This window comes from Salmo salar, chromosome ssa06, assembly GCF_905237065.1.
Source record: "Salmo salar chromosome ssa06, Ssal_v3.1, whole genome shotgun sequence".
NCBI lineage: Eukaryota > Metazoa > Chordata > Actinopteri > Salmoniformes > Salmonidae > Salmo > Salmo salar.
The window spans coordinates 75,937,587-75,963,398 of NC_059447.1; the positions used below are offsets into that span (position 1 = coordinate 75,937,587).

Below are 25,812 nucleotides of genomic sequence, written 5' to 3' on the forward strand. Positions count from 1 at the left end.
ACTGTTAATCGGCTAACCTTTTTCTAGTTTCTAGAGGTGTCTGTATTTTGGGTCTGACCAGCTGGGGAGTGCGTACTTTTGGGCTAAAAGCAATCACAGTTGCTTTAACCATGGCAGGGATTCTAGCAAGGTCGTTATGGAGCAAAAAGGTAAACCACATAACTCGTGCAACTTTTCTAAATGCATTGTTTGAAGCTTGAGTGGCTAACTAGCTATCCCGCTAGAATGGCACGTTAGTTAGCTCGCTAGTTGGTGCCACACTTTTCGATGTCGAAACATACACTTATAATTATTTACCCCCCTTGGCATTGCAACATATAGCTATTTTCTGTAGCATGCAATTGGACGAGTTAACGTTCGTTCTCGAGTTCAACTAGCTAGCTACAATGCCACATAGTTAGCTTAGCTAGTCGTCTTGCAGAAAGTTAGACTTTTGGATCTTAGCCAATGGAAACTAAACATTGAAAAGTGATCATTATGTGTTCTATATCGTGGAGCTCTGCTCCTAGTGGTTTACCCCGCTGCATAGGCAGCGAATAGCCTGAAATTATTATGTACACACCTGCAGCCAATAGGAGCACAGGTGACCCAATCAGCCTCCCATTATTACCTTCAGCGACAGTACTGGACTGAAGACGCCTAGAGAGAAGACTCAGGACAAACCCGCTGTCAATTACCTAGTCTCCACGTTGTCCTTCATGAGCATGCCTTTTCCACCCCAAAAGCTCTTTTATTAAGAGCTCAGTGTCGCTGCTCCACTATGGCGGCTACGGACCCACATGACTTATGTTTCGTGGGTTTGCAGCACGCTAGGGGCGGCCACACAGATCCCCGGAATGCCCTAGCTGCACCCTCCTTTCTTTAAAGGAAAGGAAACAGAGGTGGGCATTTTAAGGGAGATCTCCCTCTGGAAGATGCCATGTCTGTGCTAGACTCAGATTCTGTGGCATCATATGACGACGGCGTCTCCGACGAGGACGTTGGGAACTGACCAAAGCTGAAATGACCCCCCCCCCCGGGAGAGCGAGGGAAATTTCACATCCTTGGGCGAGGAAGAGACGGGCTCTGAATTTTCAGCAGCCGCCTCCTATGCAACGCCCTCTCTGCACTCTGACTATACAGGGCTCATTGAGCGGGCCACGAGCCGTCTGGAGATTACACGCCCCATTCCCTCCGTTCTGGAAGTGGATATGATGGTGGGCGGCCCCTACTATGGACAAAGACTGGTGGCTGTGCCTTCGGCACTGGCCATGCCCTCTCTCGCTAAATATGTGGAGGGTGCATGGGAGTCGCCTTTAATGGCCAGAGCGCCGGCGAAGGCGTACACCCCGTTCACCAAAGTGGACGGGAAATGGCCTCAGGAGATCCCTAGGCACGAGGACGCCCTAGCCGCATACCTCGCCCCAGGTTCGAGCTCCTGGCCGTCGTCCAGGAAACCCACACTACCTACGACTAAGGGCCGACTCACAGCACAGCTGGTAGAGAAGTCATTCGCTCTAGGTGTACAGGCTATAGCAGCAGCTAATAATATTGCCCTCCTGGCAGCCTCTATCCTGTCTCACCATGGGTAGGACTGAGCGGACGGGAGAGAGCGCAGCACTTCAGGTGACAACGCCCACTGTTCATCCCCCACCAGGGATGGAGGAGCCAATGTGTCCTTTGTTAATAAAGAATGTGTTCTATCTGACTTTGTCACAAGAGAACCTATTTTCCATAACAAAATTGAGACCGCTCAGGTTCCTTCTACCTTCCTCACCACTGTGTGTAGCACAGCCCACTACGAGTACGTAGCTGAGCACACACAGGAGGACGTTGTGAGTGGTAATGACATGAGGGAAGCGAGACGGACGTTCTTAATAAGCCGTCATGCTATACCTCATAAAAACCCTACACACTCTCAGGAGTGAGGTGGCTAGGGGTTTAAAGAACAGTCTGAGTACACAGCCCCATGTTGGGCCGATGACGCAATCACTGTTGGGAGACGGCACATTAACTCAGGCAGGTGTCCCAGTTAGTATAGCTCAGACCCGTGCTGCGTTCACGGAGGACTGGAACCACAAGGTTACGAGTATAACCAAAGGGTCGGCGCCCCCGTTTCTCATAGAACGTGTCAATAATTCCTCCCCCTTTCGTGCGGGGCCCACCCTGGGCTGTCCCACCACTTTAGTGTCGAGGTACAGCGACAGCTTGGGGCCATAGAGGAATACATGTCCTTCCTACAGCTTCTTGCTCTTCCGCTCTCGGAGCATTACTCGGAGTGGCAGCAAAGCCAGGAGGAGAGGGTGCAGCTAAGTCATTCGCTGGAGAAGGGTTATGCCATCTAATTCCACCGAACTCCTCCCCTGTTTTCGGGCGTGGTGGAGACGGTGATGAAGACGCCAGAGAAAGTAGCCGCTCTTGTGAAAGAGATTACGGAACTTTTGGCGAAGGAGGCGGTGACCGTAGTTCCCCAAGAGCAAAGGAGCAGTGGGCTATATTCGCCCTACTTCCTAGTGCCAAAGAAGATGGGGGGGGGGAATGAGGCCAATATTGGATTTACGCACTCTCAACGAGAGCGTAGCCAAACGGCCCTTTTGAATGCTTACGACAACGTCTGCTGGAATGTGTCCACAACAAAGACTTTTGTAGAAGCATAGACCTAAAGGACGCATACTTTCATGTGCCGGTGCATCTGCATCACAGGAAGTTTCTGCGTTTCGCCTTCCAAGGGGTGGCGTACGAGTATGCCGTTCGGGTACGCCCTGGCACCTCGCAACTTTTCCAAATGCGTGGAAGCGGCATTGGAACCATTGCTTCATCAAGGGATAAGGCTACTAGCCAATCTAGACGACCTACTGGTTCTCGCCCCGTCAGCGGAGCTGGTGATCATACACACGACACAGACAGTGATTCATCTCACACGTCTGGGGTTTGCTGTGAATTGGGAAAAGAGCACGCCTTGGCCCAGTCATCGGATTGTCTACCTGGGCTTATAGCTAGACACTGACTATGAAGGCTCGAATGGCAGATCCTTGGCAGGCTGCCTTGTTGCTAGCCCTATGAAGGTTTTATCCGAATCACATGGTGACGGCGCATTCCGTCATGACACTCATGGGTCTCATGTCGTCTGCCAACTCCGTGGTTCATCTGGGGACTTCTGCACATGCACAGAGCACAGCGAGGGTTTGCCCAACTATCACTGGACCCAGTGAGGCACCGTCATTTATTTTTTTTGGTAGTTACTCTCTCGCTCAGAGCAGACCTGAACTGTTGGAGAGACCCGTGCGTCCTGACGCAATAGGCAGAGTGTCCTCCTACATTCCAGTGTTTTACAGACACTTGTCTGACTGGATGGGAGGGACATGTCAGGCTCTGGCGGTAGGTGTGTGACCTCCCTCGGGACGCCACATCAGCCTCCTGGAGTTGGAGACAGTTCTACTGGTTCTGACCCACTTTGTGTCTACCCTATGGGGTCAGGACGTGCTGGTCTGGTCGAACAACCGAACCACAGCCTACATATATCGGCAAGGAGGAGTCAGGTCTCCTGCACTCCACGGGCTGGCGGAGGAATTGTGGCTGTGGGCTCACGAACACCTTTGCTTGTTGACAGCAGCACACATTCCAGGCTATCAGAATGTCGGAGCAGACCTCATGTCTCGAGGTGGTCCCCTAGACGACGAGTGGCAGCTGCACCTCGACATTGTTCTCCAAATGCAGTGTCCTCTATGGTTTTCCCTAAGAGCCCAGGACGAACCGCCACTAGGGATAGACGCTTTTGCGCACCAGTGGCCAGATGTTCTCCTGTATGCATTTCCACCGCTGTACTGCGTTCTCCCACTGCTAGCCCGCATGAGATCAGGAGGGCTCCGTGGTATGGGGGCTCCGTGGTATGCAGAGATGACTCAAATGTTGATTATGCCATCATGGCCAATTCCACATCGAGAGGACGCGATGTCTCAGGCGGCAGGCATGATAGAGCAATTGCCTCTAATCGGCCAGCCACTGGGGGTTTGGCCCCTGAGAGGGACAGGCTAGAGCGCAGTGGGTTATCTGATTCAGTAATCAGAACCATACAGGGCTCGCGTGCCAGTTCCACATTCAGGACGTATGCCAGCAGATGGAACGTGTTTTCACAATGGTGTGCCAAAGAGAATGTGGACTCCATGTGCTGTCAGGTTGAGAGCGTGCTCTCTTTCCTACAGTTCATGTTTGACAAGCAGCGCTCACCCGCCACCATTAAGGTATTCACTGCAGCGATTTCAGCATTTCATGAGGGGTTTGGCAGAGACACCGTCTTCAGCCACCCTTTAATGAAACGGTTTCTATTGGGAATGCGGCGGCTTAGGCCAGCGGCTAGAGCCATGCTGCTCCAGTGGGATTTAACTTTGGTACTCAAGGCGCTCTGCGACATGCCGTTCGAGCCATTGAATCAAATCCCCCTCAAGATGTTGTCTCTGAAGACGGCACTTTTGATTACCTTGACTACAGCCAAGCGTGTCAGTGACTTGTGTGCTCTTTCGATGAGACCCGACTGCCTTGCCATCAATGGCGACTTGAGCAGAGCGGTGTTATGTCTTAACCCGGCATTTATATAGAAGGTTATTAAGAGCTCATATAGGTCACAGACCGTTGAGCTATGGGCTTTCTCCCCCCGCCTCCCCATGCGAAGCCGAGAGAGGAGAGGCTTCATTGCCTGTGCCCGGTGCGCGCCTTGGCGTGCTACGTGCAGCACACGGCAATGAATAGGTCATCGCCTCAGCTGTTTGTGCGTCACGGTGCTAGTACACTTGGTAGACCACTTTCAAAACAGCTGCTGTCTCATTGGCTTTGTGAAGGAATTGAGACAGCTTATGAGGCGGCAGGGCGGCCACTGCCTCAGGGCGTCAGAGCCCACTCGTGGTGTAGCGGCGTCTGCGGCCCTTTTCAGAGGAACAGGGATAGAGGATATGTGCAGCGGCGTCTCGGTCGTCATGTCTCCTTTTATCCGATTTCACCTGTTAGACATGTCGTCTAAGTCTCTAGCTCGTTTTGTACTCAGTGTGGCTGAGGGGAGAACTTGAGTTAAGAAAAGATGCAGGACTATTGGGCAGGTTTCCCATTAGATCCACTCTCTTAGTTGTCAGAGAGTAAGACATGTGCCACATGACCTTTGTTTGACACTGTCAGTACAGCAGAGAATGTCTAGACTGCCCACCAGTGTATCACTGTGTAGGGGCGGAGTGATGAGGGAAATAGTGCTGTAGCTGGTGTTACTTTACTATTAGACCGGTCACTGGAATTGATGGAACATTGAGGTGTCATGTATCTGCTGAGGCAGAGTAGTTGGCCCATATTCTATTATCTGCCCACGAATCATTGGCTTTGCCTATAAATTGAGTGTGGTGGGTTACACTAAAGAATCAGTGAGTAGGTCTTCTAAATGGGTTCAGCCTGTACTCAGCTTTGCTGATGAGAAGGCTAGAATTAAGGCAAAAAAGGCAGGATCAATGGACAGGGTTTCCATCCGGTCCGCTTTCTCCTATTAGAATGACTACATGACATGACTCCTGGCTGGGATGGCACAGTAGAGTCATGTTTTTTGTCCTGCCCACAAGTCTATGACTGTGTTTGGGCGGATGGATTAGGGATATAGTTCCTTTAACCTGTTGGGGCTAGGGGGCAGTATTTGCACGGCCGGATAAAAAACGTACCCGATTTAATCTGGTTACTACTCCTGCCCAGAAACTAGAATATGCATATAATTAGTAGATTTGGATAGAAAACACTCTGAAGTTTCTAAAACTGTTTGAATGGTGTCTGTGAGTATAACAGAACTCATATGGCAGGCCAAAACCTGAGAAGATTCCATACAGGAAGTGCCCTGTCTGACAATTTGTTGTCCTTCTGTTGCATCTCTATCGAAAATACAGCATCTGTGCTGTAACGTGACACTTTCTAAGGCTCCCATTGGCTCTCTAAAGCCGCCAGAAAGTGTAATGGGGTGTCTGCTGTCTCTGGGCGAAGAACAGCAGAATTTGTGAGTGGTCAGCCTGGGGACAGTGACACTGGAGATGCGCGTTCATGAGAATTCTCAATTGTTTTTCTTTCAGCCTTTGAATGAATACAACATTGCCCGGTTGGAATATTATCGCTATTTTACGAGAAAAATAGCATAAAAATAGATTTTTAAACAGCGTTTGACATGCTTCTAAGTATGGTAATGGAATATTTTGAATTTTTTTGTCACGAAATGCGCTTCGGATAGTGACCTGAACGCACGAACAAAACGGAGCTATTTGAATATAACTATGGATTATTTGGAACCAAAACAGCATTTGTTGTTGAAGTAGAAGTCCTGGGAGTGCATTCTGACGAAGAACAGCAAAGGTAATCCAATTTTTCTAATAGTAATTCTGAGTTTAGGTTGTCCCAAACTTGGTGGGTGTCAAATAGCTAGCCGTGATGGCCGGCCTATGTACTCAGAATATTGCAAAATGTGCTTTCGCCGAAAAGCTATTTTAAAATCTGACACCGCAATTGCATAAAGGAGTTCTGTATCTATAATTCTTAAAATAATTATGTATTTAGTGAACGTTTATCATGAGTAATTTAGTAAATTCACCGGAAGTTTGCGGTGGGTGTGCTAGTTCTGAACATCACATGCTAATGTAAAAAGCTGGTTTTTGATATAAATATGAACTTGATTGAACAAAACATGCATGTATTGTATTACATAATGTCCTAGGAGTGTCATCTGATGAAGATCATCAAAGGTTAGTGCTGCATTTAGCTGTGGTTTTGGTTTTTGTGACATATATGCTTGCTTTGAAAATGGCTGTGTGATTATTTTTGGCACGGTACTCTCCTGACATAATCTAATGTTTTGCTTTCGCTGTAAAGACTTTTTGAAATCGGACAGTGTGGTTAGATTAACGAGAGTCTTGTCTTTAAAATGGTGTAAAATAGTCATATGTTTGAAAAATTGAAGTTATAGCATTTTTGAGGTATTTGTATTTCGCGCCACGCGATTCCACTGGCTGTTGACTAGGGTGGGAAGCTAGCCCAGGGAAGTTAACTGATGTTACAGTACTATTTGATTTGGGAAAAAAAATACGGATACAGTTTTGAGTTCATCTATCTGCTTGTACAGATTACTATGGCTCATATTCTGTTTTATCTGCCCCACTAGTCATTGGCGGTGCCTCTGGACTGAGTAGTGCGGATTAGACCGAGGACACAGTCTGTTTTCACAGTGTGTTAAAGTATTGCGGGATTTGGTCGCAGCCATTACTGGACCAGACCTTTTCATTAAGTTGGGAAGTGTTAGGTTCAGCAGGGAATATATTTTGGAGCGTTGCGTTCCACTTTAAAGCACTAGGAGTCCTATGGGCCGGAGCTCCACGATATAGAACGATAGTTACCGGAGTGGTAACTCCAGGTCTATGAGTGGAGCGGAGCCCCGTAGGACTTAAGGCCCTGCCGACCCCCAGTCTCGCTGAAGATCATTTTTCGGGAGGCTGATTGAGGGGAAGCGTCCCCTTATATAGGGACATCTATCTCCTATTGGCTGCAGATGTGTGCATCATTTTTTTTCTCAGGCTATTTGCTGCCTAGGCAGTGGGGTAAACCACAAGGAGCTGAGCTCCCCTGTGGGGCTCCACTCATACTGTAAAACTAGAGCTACAACTCCGATAACTATTGTTTTCTCTTGTTTACAGGCACCCCTTCAGATGGGTCGCATGTGTTATTCATCATCCGTGGTGAGTTAACATCATGCAATCATAACTACATTTATGAGTGTTTGTAACTACAGAAGACTTGTATTAGAATACATGCTCATACAATCTAGACATGTACATATATGATGATTTGATATGGTGGATGACCGCATTGTCCCCCTGTGCTTTTGCAACCTTGCAGCCCACCACCAAGTTGTTCATTGACGGCAAGTTTGTTGAGTCAAACACCTCAGAATGGCTGGACATTCACAACCCTGTAAGTATTTCTGCATTAACACACACCACAATGGGAGTTCATGCAAACACTAAAAAGCAATGTATAAACCGGTCGGAAGCTGGAGATGAAGAACTCTTTAGGGGGTCATTTAATATGTATGATTTGGAAAGTGAAGAAATGGGAGCCTATTCTTTGTAGCCAGTTCAATTTAACCTTGACATGTTTATGCACTCACATTCACTAACTCCGGCCTGGGGGGCCTGTTTGCATCTACTTCATGGAAACTTGTCATTGTCTTGCTCCAGGAAGTATGCCACACACACACACTATACATTTATTAAACATAAGAATGAGTGTGAGTTTTTGTCACAACCTGGCTCGTGGGTAGTGACAAAGAGCTCTTATAGGACCAGGGCACAAATTATAATAATCAATAATTTGGCTTTTTATTTTACTATCTTACATGCAGTTGAAGTCGGAAGTTTACATACACTTAGGTTGAAGTCATTAAAACGAATTTTTCAACCACTCCATACACTAAGTTGACTGCGCCTTTAAACAGCTTGGAAAATTCTAGAAAATGATGTTATGGCTTTAGAAGCTTCTGATAGGCTAATTGACATCATTTGAGTCAATTGGAGGTGTACCTGTGGATGTATATCAAGGCCTACCTTCAAACTTAGTGCCTCTTTGCTTGACATCATGGGAAAATCAAAAGAAATCAGTTAAGACCTCAGAAAAAAAATTGTAGACCTCCACAAGTCTGGTTCATCCTTGGGAGCAATTTCCAAATACCTGAAGGTACCACGTTCATCTGTACAAACAATAGTACGCAAGTATATTGGGACCACGCAGCCGTCATACCGCTCAGGAAGGAGACGCGTTCTGTCTCCTAGAGATGAACGTACTTTGGTGCAAAAAGTGCAAATCAATCCCAGAACAACAGCAAAGGACCTTTTATGTTTTGACCTTTATTTAACTAGGCAAGTCAGTTAAGAACAAATTCTTATTTTCAATGATGGCCAGAACGACAGATTCGTACCTTGTCAGCTCGGGGATTCGATCTTGCAACCTTTCGGTTACTAGTCCAACGCTCTAACCGCTGCCGCCCCTTGTGAAGATGCTGGAGGAAACAGGCAGAAAAGTATCTACATCCACAGTAAAACGAGTCCTATATCAACAGAACCTGAAAGGTCGCTCAGCAAGGAAGAAGCCACTGCTCCAAAACCGCCATAAAAAAGCCAGACTACGTTTTACAACTGCACATGGGGACAAAGATCATACTTTTTGGAGAAATGTCCTCTGGTCTGATGAAACAAAAAATATAACCGTTTGGCCATAATGACCATCATTATGTTTGAAGGAAAAAGGGGGAGGCTTGCAAGCCAAAGAACACCATCAAGCAAAGAGGCACTGAGTTTGAAGGTAGGCCTTGAAATACATCCACAGGTACACCTCCAATTGACTCAAATGATGTCAATTAGCCTATCAGAAGCTTTTAAAGCCATTACATAATTTTCTGGAATTTTCCAAACTGTTTAAAAGCACAGTCAACTTAGTGCATGTACACTTCTGACCCACTGGAATTGTGATTAAGTGAAATAATCTGTCTGTAAACAATTGTTGGGAAAATTACTTGTCATGCACAAAGTAGATGTCCTAACCGACTTGCCAAAACTATAGTTTGTTAACTAGAAATTTGTGGAGTGGTTGAAAAACAAGTTTTAATGACTCCAACCTAAGTGCATGTAAACTTCCGACTTCAACTGTACGTATCGTTAGTGGAACTCCTGCGAGAGAGTAACGGTTAATGTGATTGAATGCTAATTATTTGACTAAGCTACCTGTATTTGACATTGTTGTTATTTTGCTGAACACTAGATGTTACATTTTATTTTTGGCAGTGAAACGAGGCTACTAAGGCGAGGGGAGAAAACTCACCCAAATGTATAGACCTGTTGGAAAATATAAATGGACTGTTTGAAAATGTACAAAAATAAAGAAAAATATTATTTTTATTTATTATAATAAAAAAAAAAGTGTATCACATTTTTATTTGGCGTACCCCCGACGGCATTGCGCGTACCCCTGGGAGTACGCATACCCCAGTTTGGGAATACATGTTTTTAGGGTATTTCCCTGCTGAAATGTGAATTCATCTCTGAACCAGGTTTTTCTCTGGGATTTTGCCTGTGCTTAGCTCCATTTCTTTTTTTTGAATCCTGAAAGTCCCCAGTCGATAACGATTACGAGCATACCCATAACATGAACACAGCCACCACTATGCTTGAAAATATGGAGAGTGGTACTCAGTAATGTTTGGGGCAAATCCAATACAGGACAAGAAGTGAATTGCTTTGCCAGATTTGTTGCAGTGTTACTGTAGTGCCTTGTTGCAAACAGGATGCATGCTTTGGAATAGGTTTTATTCTGTACAGGCTTCCTTTTCACTGTCAATTAGGTTAGTGTTGTGGACTAACTACATTGTTGTCGATACATCCTCCGTTTTTCTCTTGTCACAGCCATTCAACTGTGTAATCAGGGCTTAAAATTAACACCTGGATATGCAAGTAGATTTTGGCATTGGTGGGTGAGATGTCTATTTCACCAGCCACGTTGGTGGGTGGTCAGGGATCCACATTGCAAGCATTTCACTCGCAATTGTGAATAAAAATAGTCAAGTGTGATCACATTTATAGTAAAATAAATGCTGCAGTAGCTGTTCAAAGAATTTATGCCGTTTTTGTTTCATAGCTATTAATCGCACAGTCAAAGCACTACGAATGAATAATGCTTGGCTGGAGCCTGTGCGGAAGTGAAGAGCTTAGTGAAAGATTCATTATTAGAAGCGCTGCGCGCAGGCATAAGAGTTGGTCTAATTTAGTTGAAACTAAAGTCTACTGAAGTGAGACTTTATCCTTGTTTCTTTCTATTTACATTTTGTTCACAAGCTAGGTTGTTTTTCTATTTGAGTTTCAACTGCTAGGGAAGAGAAGACAATGCTTCTACTAGTCAGACTCAATCTCACATGCACAAACATGACTCTAGTCGTGCTATTACAGTAACCTCTGCCCTTAAAGGGGCAGGTAAACGTTTTTGTATCTGATACTGTATTTTGGTTAAGACTCAGGTCACAAAAAATGTATCTAAACAATATACCACATTAGTTAGTTACTTACTATTAACGCATGTATTGTTTTAGAAACATTACAAAGCGTGTTCATCTTTTTTGGGGGGAGACATTTTTGAGGAAAAAAAAATATTCTGCCTGTTAAAAAAATGTGTGCCTGGTAGATTTTTATATCTACCTGCCACAGTGGCTGGTGAACCAGAAAGTACATTTTATGTCCTGTCTGTCACTGTTTTAAAGTCACAATTGGCCTCATGGTGAAATCCTTGAGCGTTTTCTTTCCTCTTTGGCAACTGAGTTAGGAAGGACACCTGTATCTTTGTAGTGACTGGGTTTATTGATACGCCATCCAAAGTGCAATTAATAACTTCACCATGCTCAAAGGGATATTCAATGCTAGCTTATTTTACCAATAGGTGCCCTTCTTCGCGAGGCATTAGAAAACCTCCCTGGTCTTTGTGGTTGAATCTGTGCTTGAAATTCACTGCTTGACTGAGGGACCTTACAATGTATGTGTGGGATACAGAGAAGAGGTAGCCATTAAAAAATTGTTACACTATTATTGCACACAGTGAGTCCATGCAACTTGTGACTTGTTAAGCACATTTTTACTCCTGAAGTTATTTAAGCTTGCCATAACAAAGTGGTTGAAAACTTATTGACTAAAGACAATCCAGCTTTTAATTTAAAGTTGGTCAAAATTTTCGACAAAATTTCTGACCAAATTCACATAGAAATGTTAGTTATAAATCTGTCATTCTCATTGAAAGCAAGTCTAAGAAGCGGTAGATCTGTTCTATGTGCGCTATTTCTATGCTTCTCGCAAAGATTCGTTTTTGCATCTTTTACTTTCGGTTTTGTACACCAGTTTCAAACAACTGAAAATACAATATTTTTGTTTGCCGAAATATATTTTCCATAAAAAGGCAAGTGGCTAAAAAATCCAAGGCAATAGCATGGTGGTAGAGCATGGCATAAAAGGCACATTTTCAACATTTATATAGTCATTCTGAATTACGTATACATGCCTCATTACAGATTTTGGTTGATTATAAACCTGATCACTTTCAATTGAACAGTGAGACATCTGATACTTTGAGTACAGAGTGAAAATTCAGTAGTTTAGTAAGTTCAAAATTGGATTGTCAGTCCCTGAGGCATATAGATTGAAAACACATGTATTCATTTTACTAAAGACCGTTTTTAAGTTGTGGAGGCAATTAAGCAGGCAAATCATATGATTATAACCAAACATTTGAGCATGTGGTGGTTGCCGATCTTGTTCGTCATCAGGCTGGTCCTGACAAATAGAACATTTTGAAATGCTATCGGACTCCCTATTCTACATGTCATGACACTTATCCCTGTACACGGTTCATTTTTATCTCAAGTTTCTTAAACTTTACACCCTTCTGGACAGGCCCCATTTAAAAAAATGTTTAGTCATTTAGCAGACGCTCTTATCCAGAGCGACTTACAGTAGTGAATCCATACATTTCATTTCATGCTTTTTTTTATTTTTTTTTGTACTAGCCCCCCTGTGGGAATCGAACCCAAACACCATGCTCTACCAACTGAGCCACAGGGAAGCCACAGATGTAGTTGATCTCTGTTCACAATGACCTGGTCATCTCTTGTCCCTCTTCTCTCCCTACTTCAGGCTACTAATGAGGTGGTGAGTCGTGTGCCCAAAGCCACCTACACGGAGATGCTGGCTGCAGTAGACTCCTGCTCCAGGGCTTATGCCTCCTGGTCCGAGACTTCCATCCTCACCCGCCAGCAGATCTTCCTCCGATACCAGCAGCTCATCAAGGAAAACATTGTAAGGAAAGCCCCTGGTCTGAAATCGGGCCTGCATACATGTTTCTTAATAATAACCGGGTCCTAAAACATTAATGTTTATCAAAGATGATTGGCTCATTTTATTTATTTTCTTCTATGTTTACAGAAAGAGCTGGCCAGGCTGATCACCCTGGAGCAAGGCAAGACTCTAGCCGACGCGGAGGGAGACGTCTTCAGAGGACTGCGTGAGTAGACAGTCCCCTTCAGTAGGCATGGGAAACGGGAGAACATGTTTATTTGAAACGGGGAGATGGCTACTACAAGAACTTGCCCAATAAATGATTATTTTAGTCTTCTCTATTCTGTGTCGGAGTCTCTGTATCGGAGTCTCTGTTTCTCTGATCTCTTGATCTCCTTTAGCAACACACGTATTTGACCCTCTGCCTACACTCTTTCACCCCTACTCTGATCTCTACCTCCACATGTACTGTGTTTGACCTTCAGCTCCCTGGCTTTTCTCACTGTCTCTGCTCCTCTCTGCCCCCTAGAGGTGGCAGAGCACGCCTGCAGCATCACCTCCCTGATGCTGGGGGAGACCCTGCCCTCCATCACAAAAGACATGGACACCTACACCTACCGCCTGCCCATCGGGGTGTGTGCCGGCATCGCCCCCTTCAACTTCCCCGCCATGATCCCTCTGTGGATGTTCCCCATGGGCATGGTGTGTGGCAACACCTACCTGATGAAGCCCTCCGAGCGCGTCCCAGGGTGCACCATGCTGCTGGCCAAGCTGCTGCAGGATGCAGGGTTGCCCGACGGGACCCTGAACATCATCCATGGACAGCACGCTGGTGAGACGGGGTTGTGTGTGCTTAGTATTTATAAAACATGCTATTGAAGTGTGTGTCCTGTTTCCCAGGATGCAATGAAGCAGGCTATGCTGATCATGTGTGTTAGTGCTGCATCTACAAGACCATTCAGACTACTGATATACCTCAAGCATTATGTTAAACGCTTTGCATAATGTGTGTAGGTAATGTATTTAAGTGCTTTAGGGGGAAGGAGTCCATATACGAAAGGTTGTTTGTTTCGTTTCCAAGGTGATTACACCGTGCCATTTTGTGCCCTTACAGTGCCGTGTAATGATGATGCCTCTTTCCGTAGCTGTGAACTTCATTTGTGACCACCCAGCCATCAAGGCCATCAGCTTTGTGGGCTCCAACCAGGCAGGAGAGTACATCTACGAGAGAGGATCCAAGAACGGCAAGAGAGTGCAGTCCAACATGGTAAATATGATGGGGATTAAATATCAATTGGGGATTAAATGATTGAAGAATCCCTTAAGCATTTAGGAAACATGTCTGCCTTAAAAGTGCAAAATGCAGAAATCGCTCCGCCATTTCCCGGTTGCAAAAAATAGAATAATTCACCTAATTTTTGTTTGTGACAAAACAAGTTTGTAGACAATCATTGTACCATCTAAACCGCTGTGAAATATATTTTCAATAACCAAAAATATTGTATTTTCAATTGTTTGTAGTGTTCAAAACCGGAAGACACAATAGCGAAACTTCAGAATGCAAAACATAGAAATAGTGCACATAGAAGATTTACCACTAAACCTGCTTTCAATTAGAATGACAGATCTATAACTCGCTTTTCTATGTGAATTTGGTCAGGTCGCCCAAAAAGTTACATAGCAGCTTTTAAATAGTTTACTGTGGCCTTAAGCATACTGCAACATGAATAGTTCTATCAAGACTGAGCCAATAGATGGCTGTCGATCCTTGAGTTTTGTTTCTTGAGATACTTATTGCTTAGGTCTACTGTATGTCTTTGCACGTTCCTAAAATGTATTGCAGTAAATGTAACAACCCATGTGTTCTGGCATGTAGGGAGCTAAGAACCACGGTGTGGTGATGCCTGACGCCAACAAGGAGAACACTCTGAACCAGCTGGTGGGCGCGGCCTTCGGCGCAGCAGGACAGCGTTGTATGGCTCTCTCAACTGCCATTCTGGTAGGCGAAGCTCGTGATTGGCTCCCAGAGCTGGTGGAGCGCTCCAAAGCCCTGCGCGTCAATGCAGGTACCTCACCCTTTTACCTAAAAGACTCACTAACCCCAGTGTGAATTTAAGACTTGCTAGTGTTTTTTCTCACACATCCAGTTTTCCCCCATTTGAAACAGTACATCCAATATGACCACAAGCTCCAGTCCACATACCGTATCATGCAACGTTTGCTCAGAATTGGAATGTCCATCCTATGAATTCTAATTCCGTGTTTTCTTCCTTTGTGGGTGTATCTAGGTGACCAGCCAGGTGCTGACGTTGGTCCACTGATCTCCCCTGAGGCCAGGGCCCGTGTTGAGATGTTGATCCAGAGTGGCGTGGACGAGGGAGCTACGCTGCTGCTGGATGGACGCAATGTCCACGTCAAAGGATACGAGAATGGAAACTTCGTAGGACCCACTATCATCGGCAACGTTACGGTAAGGGGGGCGGGGTCTATGAATTTTGGTCAGCTGAGTGATTGACTGTCAGTAGCTGAGCTAAAGCCAAGGTTTCCTCATCTACAAGTATTCCGGCTACATTATTACATTACGTCATGTAACTTTTGGTGAACCACCGCACCTCTATACTTAAGCAATAAGGGGTGTGATATATGGCCAATATAGCACGGCTAAGTGCTGTTCTCAGCCAAGGAACAACGCGGAGTGCCTGGATACAGCCCTTAGCCGTGGTATATTAGCTATATACCACAAACCCCCGCGGTGCCTTATTGCTATTATAAACTGTTACCAACGTAATTAGAAGAGTAAAAACAAATGTTTTGCCATACTGTACCCGTGATACTACACTAGACATTAGGAATATATTGATATTACACTAGACATTAGGAATATATTGATACTACACTAGACATTAGGAATATATTGATATTACACTAGACATTAGGAATATATTGATATTACACTAGACATTAGGAATATATTGATATTACACTAGACGGTAGGAATGTATTGATATTACACTAGACGGTAGGAATGTATTGATATTACACTAGACGGTAGGTAGGAATGTAATGATATTACACTAGACGGTAGGTAGGAATATATTGATATTACACTAGACGGTAGGTAGGAATATATTGATATTACACTAGACGGTAGGTAGGAATGTATTGATATTACACTAGACGGTAGGTAGGAATGTATTGATACTACACTAGACGGTAGGTAGGAATGTATTGATACTACACTAGACGGTAGGAATATATTGATACTACACTAGACGGTAGGTAGGAATATATTGATATTACACTAGACGGTAGGAATGTATTGATATTACACTAGACGGTAGGAATGTATTGATACTACACTAGACGGTAGGTAGGAATATATTGATATTACACTAGACGGTAGGTAGGAATATATTGATATTACACTAGACGGTAGGTAGGAATATATTGATATTACACTAGACGGTAGGTAGGAATATATTGATATTACACTAGACGGTAGGAATGTATTGATATTACACTAGACGGTAGGAATGTATTGATATTACACTAGACGGTAGAAATGTATTGATATTACACTAGACGGTAGGAATGTATTGATACTACACTAGACGGTAGGAATGTATTGATACTACACTAGACGGTAGGAATGTATTGATACTACACTAGACGGTAGGAATGTATTGATACTACACTAGACGGTAGGAATGTATTGATATTACACTAGACGGTAGGAATGTATTGATATTACACTAGACGGTAGGAATGTATTGATATTACACTAGACGGTAGGAATGTATTGATACTACACTAGACGGTAGGAATGTATTGATACTACACTAGACGGTAGGAATGTATTGATATTACACTAGACGGTAGGAATGTATTGATATTACACTAGACGGTAGGAATGTATTGATATTACACTAGACGGTAGGAATGTATTGATATTACACTAGACGGTAGGTAGGAATGTATTGATACTACACTAGACGGTAGGTAGGAATATATTGATATTACACTAGACGGTAGGTAGGAATATATTGATATTACACTAGACGGTAGGTAGGAATATATTGATATTACACTAGACGGTAGGTAGGAATATATTGATATTACACTAGACGGTAGGTAGGAATATATTGATATTACACTAGACGGTAGGAATGTATTGATATTACACTAGACGGTAGAAATGTATTGATATTACACTAGACGGTAGGAATGTATTGATATTACACTAGACGGTAGGAATGTATTGATATTACACTAGACGGTAGGAATGTATTGATATTACACTAGACGGTAGGAATGTATTGATATTACACTAGACGGTAGGTAGGAATGTATTGATATTACACTAGACGGTAGGAATGTATTGATATTACACTAGACGGTAGGAATGTATTGATATTACACTAGACGGTAGGAATGTATTGATATTACACTAGACGGTAGGTAGGAATGTATTGATACTACACTAGACGGTAGGAATATATTGATACTACGCTAGACGGTAGGAATGTATTGATATTACGCTAGACGGTAGAAATGTATTGATATTACGCTAGACGGTAGGAATGTATTGATATTACGCTAGACGGTAGGAATGTATTGATACTACGCTAGACGGTAGGAATGTATTGATACTACGCTAGACGGTAGGAATGTATTGATATTACGCTAGACGGTAGGAATATATTGATATTACGCTAGACGGTAGGTAGGAATATATTGATATTACACTAGACGGTAGGTAGGAATGTATTGATATTACACTAGACGGTAGGTAGGAATGTATTGATACTACACTAGACGGTAGGTAGGAATGTATTGATACTACACTAGACGGTAGGAATGTATTGATACTACACTAGACGGTAGGTAGGAATATATTGATATTACACTAGACGGTAGGAATGTATTGATATTACACTAGACGGTAGGTAGGAATGTATTGATATTACACTAGACGGTAGGTAGGAATATATTGATATTACACTAGACGGTAGGTAGGAATGTATTGATATTACACTAGACGGTAGGAATGTATTGATATTACACTAGACGGTAGGAATGTATTGATATTACACTAGACGGTAGAAATGTATTGATATTACACTAGACGGTAGGAATGTATTGATACTACACTAGACGGTAGGAATGTATTGATACTACACTAGACGGTAGGAATGTATTGATACTACACTAGACGGTAGGAATGTATTGATACTACACTAGACGGTAGGAATGTATTGATATTACACTAGACGGTAGGAATGTATTGATATTACACTAGACGGTAGGAATGTATTGATATTACACTAGACGGTAGGAATGTATTGATACTACACTAGACGGTAGGAATGTATTGATACTACACTAGACGGTAGGAATGTATTGATATTACACTAGACGGTAGGAATGTATTGATATTACACTAGACGGTAGGAATGTATTGATATTACACTAGACGGTAGGTAGGAATGTATTGATACTACACTAGACGGTAGGTAGGAATGTATTGATACTACACTAGACGGTAGGTAGGAATATATTGATATTACACTAGACGGTAGGTAGGAATATATTGATATTACACTAGACGGTAGGTAGGAATATATTGATATTACACTAGACGGTAGGTAGGAATATATTGATATTACACTAGACGGTAGGAATGTATTGATATTACACTAGACGGTAGGAATGTATTGATATTACACTAGACGGTAGGAATGTATTGATATTACACTAGACGGTAGGAATGTATTGATATTACACTAGACGGTAGGTAGGAATGTATTGATATTACACTAGACGGTAGGTAGGAATGTATTGATATTACACTAGACGGTAGGTAGGAATGTATTGATATTACACTAGACGGTAGGTAGGAATGTATTGATACTACACTAGACGGTAGGAATATATTGATACTACGCTAGACGGTAGGAATGTATTGATACTACGCTAGACGGTAGAAATGTATTGATACTACGCTAGACGGTAGAAATGTATTGATATTACACTAGACGGTAGGTAGAAATGTATTGATATTACACTAGACGGTAGGTAGGAATGTATTGATACTACACTAGACGGTAGGAATATATTGATACTACGCTAGACGGTAGAAATGTATTGATATTACGCTAGACGGTAGAAATGTATTGATATTACGCTAGACGGTAGGAATGTATTGATATTACGCTAGACGGTAGGAATGTATTGATACTACGCTAGACGGTAGGAATGTATTGATACTACGCTAGACGGTAGGAATGTATTGATATTACGCTAGACGGTAGGAATGTATTGATATTACGCTAGACGGTAGGAATGTATTGATATTACACTAGACGGTACGAATGTATTGATACTACACTAGACGGTAGGTAGGAATGTATTGATACTACACTAGACGGTAGGTAGGAATGTATTGATATTACACTAGACGGTAGGTAGGAATATATTGATATTACACTAGACGGTAGGTAGGAATACATTGATATTACACTAGACGGTAGGTAGGAATATATTGATATTACACTAGACGGTAGGTAGGAATATATTGATATTACACTAGACGGTAGGTAGGAATATATTGATATTACACTAGACGGTAGGTAGGAATATATTGATATTACACTAGACGGTAGGAATGTATTGATACTACACTAGACGGTAGGAATGTATTGATATTACACTAGACGGTAGGAATGTATTGATATTACACTAGACGGTAGGAATGTATTGATACTACACTAGACGGTAGGAATGTATTGATACTACACTAGACGGTAGGAATGTATTGATATTACACTAGACGGTAGGAATGTATTGATATTACACTAGACGGTAGGAATGTATTGATATTACACTAGACGGTAGGAATGTATTGATATTACACTAGACGGTAGGTAGGAATGTATTGATACTACACTAGACGGTAGGTAGGAATGTATTGATACTACACTAGACGGTAGGTAGGAATGTATTGATATTACACTAGACGGTAGGTAGGAATATATTGATATTACACTAGACGGTAGGTAGGAATACATTGATATTACACTAGACGGTAGGTAGGAATACATTGATATTACACTAGACGGTAGGTAGGAATATATTGATATTACACTAGACGGTAGGTAGGAATATATTGATATTACACTAGACGGTAGGTAGGAATATATTGATATTACACTAGACGGTAGGTAGGGATATATTGACATTACACTAGACGGTAGGTAGGAATATATTGATATTACACTAGACGGTAGGTAGGAATATATTGATATTACACTAGACGGTAGGTAGGAATATATTGATATTACACTAGACGGTAGGTAGGAATATATTGATATTACACTAGACGGTAGGAATGTATTGATACTACACTAGACGGTAGGAATGTATTGATACTACACTAGACGGTAGGAATGTATTGATATTACACTAGACGGTAGGAATGTATTGATATTACACTAGACGGTAGGTAGGAATGTATTGATATTACACTAGACGGTAGGTAGGAATGTATTGATATTACACTAGACGGTAGGTAGGAATGTATTGATACTACACTAGACGGTAGGTAGGAATGTATTGATACTACACTAGACGGTAGGTAGGAATGTATTGATACTACACTAGACGGTAGGTAGGAATGTATTGATACTACACTAGACGGTAGGAATGTATTGATACTACACTAGACGGTAGGAATGTATTGATACTACACTAGACGGTAGGAATGTATTGATATTACACTAGACGGTTGGAATGTATTGATATTACACTAGACGGTTGGAATGTATTGATATTACACTAGACGGTAGGAATGTATTGATACTACACTAGACGGTAGGTAGGAATGTATTGATACTACACTAGACGGTAGGTAGGAATGTATTGATACTACACTAGACGGTAGGTAGGAATGTATTGATATTACACTAGACGGTAGGTAGGAATGTATTGATACTACACTAGACGGTAGGAATGTATTGATACTACACTAGACGGTAGGAATATATTGATACTACACTAGACGGTAGGAATGTATTGATACTACACTAGACGGTAGGAATGTATTGATATTACACTAGACGGTAGGAATGTATTGATATTACACTAGACGGTAGGTAGGAATATATTGATATTACACTAGACGGTAGGAATGTATTGATACTACACTAGACGGTAGGAATGTATTGATATTACACTAGACGGTAGGAATGTATTGATATTACACTAGACGGTAGGAATGTATTGATATTACACTAGACGGTAGGAATGTATTGATACTACACTAGACGGTAGGAATGTATTGATACTACACTAGACGGTAGGAATGTATTGATACTACACTAGACGGTAGGAATGTATTGATACTACACTAGACGGTAGGAATGTATTGATATTACTCTAGACGGTAGGAATGTATTGATATTACTCTAGACGGTAGGAATGTATTGATACTACACTAGACGGTAGGTAGGAATGTATTGATATTACACTAGACGGTAGGTAGGAATGTATTGATACTACACTAGACGGTAGGTAGGAATGTATTGATACTACACTAGACGGTAGGTAGGAATGTATTGATACTACACTAGACGGTAGGAATGTATTGATACTACACTAGACGGTAGGAATATATTGATACTACACTAGACGGTAGGAATGTATTGATATTACACTAGACGGTAGGAATGTATTGATATTACACTAGACGGTAGGTAGGAATATATTGATATTACACTAGACGGTAGGAATGTATTGATATTACACTAGACGGTAGGAATGTATTGATACTACACTAGACGGTAGGAATGTATTGATATTACACTAGACGGTAGGAATGTATTGATATTACACTAGACGGTAGGAATGTATTGATATTACACTAGACGGTAGGAATGTATTGATACTACACTAGACGGTAGGAATGTATTGATACTACACTAGACGGTAGGAATGTATTGATACTACACTAGACGGTAGGAATGTATTGATATTACTCTAGACGGTAGGAATGTATTGATATTACTCTAGACGGTAGGAATGTATTGATATTACTCTAGACGGTAGGTAGGAATGTATTGATATTACACTAGACGGTAGGTAGGAATGTATTGATATTACACTAGACGGTAGGTAGGAATGTATTGATACTACACTAGACGGTAGGTAGGAATACATTGATACTACACTAGACGGTAGGTAGGAATACATTGATACTACACTAGACGGTAGGTAGGAATACATTGATACTACACTAGACGGTAGGTAGGAATACATTGATACTACACTAGACGGTAGGTAGGAATGTATTGATACTACACTAGACGGTAGGTAGGAATGTATTGATATTACACTAGACGGTAGGTAGGAATGTATTGATACTACACTAGACGGTAGGTAGGAATGTATTGATACTACACTAGACGGTAGGTAGGAATGTATTGATACTACACTAGACGGTAGGAATGTATTGATACTACACTAGACGGTAGGAATATATTGATACTACACTAGACGGTAGGAATGTATTGATATTACACTAGACGGTAGGAATGTATTGATATTACACTAGACGGTAGGTAGGAATATATTGATATTACACTAGACGGTAGGAATGTATTGATATTACACTAGACGGTAGGTAGGAATATATTGGTATTACACTAGACATTAGGAATGTATTGATATTACACTAGACGGTAGGAATGTATTGATATTACACTAGACGGTAGGAATGTATTGATATTACACTAGACGGTAGGAATGTATTGATACTACACTAGACGGTAGGAATGTATTGATATTACACTAGACGGTAGGAATGTATTGATATTACACTAGACGGTAGGAATGTATTGATATTACACTAGACGGTAGGAATGTATTGCTATTACACTAGACGGTAGGAATGTATTGCTATTACACTAGACGGTAGGAATGTATTGATATTACACTAGACGGTAGGAATGTATTGATACTACACTAGACGGTAGGAATGTATTGATACTACACTAGACGGTAGGAATGTATTGATACTACACTAGACGGTAGGAATGTATTGATACTACACTAGACGGTAGGAATGTATTGATACTACACTAGACGGTAGGAATGTATTGATACTACACTAGACGGTAGGAATGTATTGATACTACACTAGACGGTAGGAATGTATTGATACTACGCTAGACGGTAGGAATGTATTGATACTACGCTAGACGGTAGGAATGTATTGATACTACGCTAGACGGTAGGTAGGAATGTATTGATACTACGCTAGACGGTAGGTAGGAATATATTGATATTACGCTAGACATTAGGAATGTATTGATATTACACTAGACGGTAGGAATGTATTGATATTACACTAGACGGTAGGAATGTATTGATATTACACTAGACGGTAGGAATGTATTGATATTACACTAGACGGTAGGAATGTATTGATATTACACTAGACGGTAGGAATGTATTGATACTACACTAGACGGTAGGAATGTATTGATATTACACTAGACGGTAGGAATATATTGATATTACACTAGACGGTAGGATGTGTATTGATATTATACTAGACGGTAGGAATGTATTGATATTACACTAGACGGTAGGTAGGAATATATTGATATTACACTAGACGGTAGGTAGGAATATATTGATATTACACTAGACGGTAGGAATGTATTGATACTACACTAGACGGTAGGAATATTTTTGGAACAATAAATAACATTATTAACAGCTTCTCAAGATTTGAAAAAAAACAGTTCTGTTCTGAAATACTAGAGATCCATTTCCTTTCCTCAATGTTCTTCTTGTTTTTGGTTGGGTTCCCTGAAACGGTTCCAACCCCTGCTTGTAGGTTACTGTCTGGCTGGAGTTAAGAGGCCTGACTTGACCAGCGACGGCTGCCAATATGGAGATCTTGGCTGATCAACAATTAGTCACGTTGATGGTTGTGTAATATTGTCCATGTGGAGAGAAGATAACACAGTGCCTTTGTCAACATGACTGCAACTTTCCACTTTTTCTCACGTTCACTATCCTTCAGGTTTTCGGGTGTGAATCTTCAGCTCATACAGTACTGTGTATTCCCTTCCACAAGTCATACCACTTCACTTATTATATTGGATCTTTCCTTTCAAAGCTGATTTGCCTTCAACTCATTTGGAAGGCCTGCAATAATAATACATGATAGTCCACCAAATCTCTGTTCTTGACATAATATCCTGTAGAACACTGACATGGAGCTTAATCTCTTGCTTTTCCACTCCTCCTCCCCACCCCAGCCAGCGATGAAGTGCTACACAGAGGAGATCTTTGGGCCTGTACTGGTGGTTCTGGAGGCAGACACTCTGGACGATGCCATCTCCCTGGTCAACAACAACCAGTATGGCAATGGAACCGCCATCTTCACTACCAACGGAGCTACCGCCCGCAAGTACACACACGAGGTGGATGTCGGACAGGTGAGCCATAGTTCAACGTTCAGAGAATTCCGGTAGGTGCCTAGGAAAGTAAGACTTGTGTGATTCGATGTCAAGCATTGCAAGTAGTTTCCCATTGATCATTGGATGACTTCATTTCCTGATTTCCTCATAGCTTGTGGTTACTCAGTGGGGGTTTAATCTGCTTTTAATGGGATTTAAGATTCTGAGGGACAACCATCTATTGTTCACAGAACTATTTTGCAACGATGCACAAGGCTTTTTCATGGATCCTTCAAGCTGTAATTTCTCTGTCGACATTTATCTCCTTGATTCATAATGTGATCTGTATGTCTGTCAGATTGGAGTGAACGTGCCCATCCCCGTCCCCCTGCCCATGTTCTCCTTTACCGGCTCCAGGGGTTCCTTCAGGGGGGACACCAACTTCTACGGCAAACAGGTTAGCTCAACACCGGCAATGACCAGCACAAGCCCACAATTGTTTCTCACCCACCGATTTTATCATACGATCATATTGATCCTACATTTTTGTTTCAGACAACTATATATGAGGTGGAAGATTTCTGTGGTTGACTGTCTCCTCTTCTGTGTTCTCGCTACAGGGCATTCAGTTCTACACTCAGATCAAGACGGTGACATCACAGTGGAAGGCTGAGGACGCCACGACTAAGGCTGCAGCAGTTACCATGCCAACCATGCGCTAAACGGAATGTACGCTTGTAAATGTGGTGTTCTCTCCCTGGCACAACGTTCTACTGACTGACATTCACAAGGGGTTAGCAGCCAAGGGGCATGGATAACTGATACGACTTTATTGCAGTCCTGGAATATGTTTTATACAGAGTGTACTATGTGAGCAAAGTTTTTCTATTTTGGAGTTTGACCCTGTTAATGAAAGTAATGTTTCTTATAGGGTGGTGGCAGATTAGATCTGAAATGTACTGTTACTATAGCCTCAAACCCTTCTGTTTAAACATTAGACATGCTGCTCCTGGGAGTTCCATGAGAACGATGGACTAGGTGGAATGCAAAGGGTGAGAGAAGGCCTCTGTTGCCCATAGGCAAAGGGATCATAGGGATCAGTACTCCCCTCGCATCCTAACTATAACCATTAGGAGGGGAACAGCGGTACACTGACTGTAGATAAGCATCTAGAAGTGGCTTCGCCCCAGTCCCACAGCTATCATGGTCATTATTGTCCCCAACCTGTGGAACAGAGACACCGTCAAAGTGTTAGTATTTGTGTGAGTACATTCGAAAAATCCAATTTGTAACGTTAGTGAACGGTGTTCCTGTTTTACATGGAATAAAGATATCCATTGAATACTGTTGCTAAGCATACTACTTCCTATGCCTCAACACTGAGCTCTATATAACTAGACATTGTATTTTTGACATTTCTCTCTCTTGCATGAATATTGAACATGAATATGGCAACATTCAGGATGAATCAAACCACTATTTTTAATTCATCAATATATTTA

At 42.2% G+C, this 25,812-nt stretch overlaps 1 protein-coding gene across 1 annotated transcript; it reads left to right on the plus strand.

Moving 5' to 3' along the window:
• Positions 1–25,659, plus strand: mmsa (Methylmalonate-semialdehyde dehydrogenase). Its single transcript, NM_001142716.1, is given in 12 exon segments — positions 1–149; positions 7,677–7,718; positions 7,879–7,953; positions 12,705–12,866; positions 12,993–13,071; positions 13,375–13,677; positions 13,991–14,112; positions 14,722–14,911; positions 15,134–15,315; positions 24,170–24,349; positions 24,669–24,767; positions 24,931–25,659. Coding segments are annotated over 12 exon segments (1,575 nt in total). The 5' UTR covers positions 1–110; the 3' UTR covers positions 25,033–25,659.
• Positions 25,660–25,812: the final 153 nt, after the last annotated feature.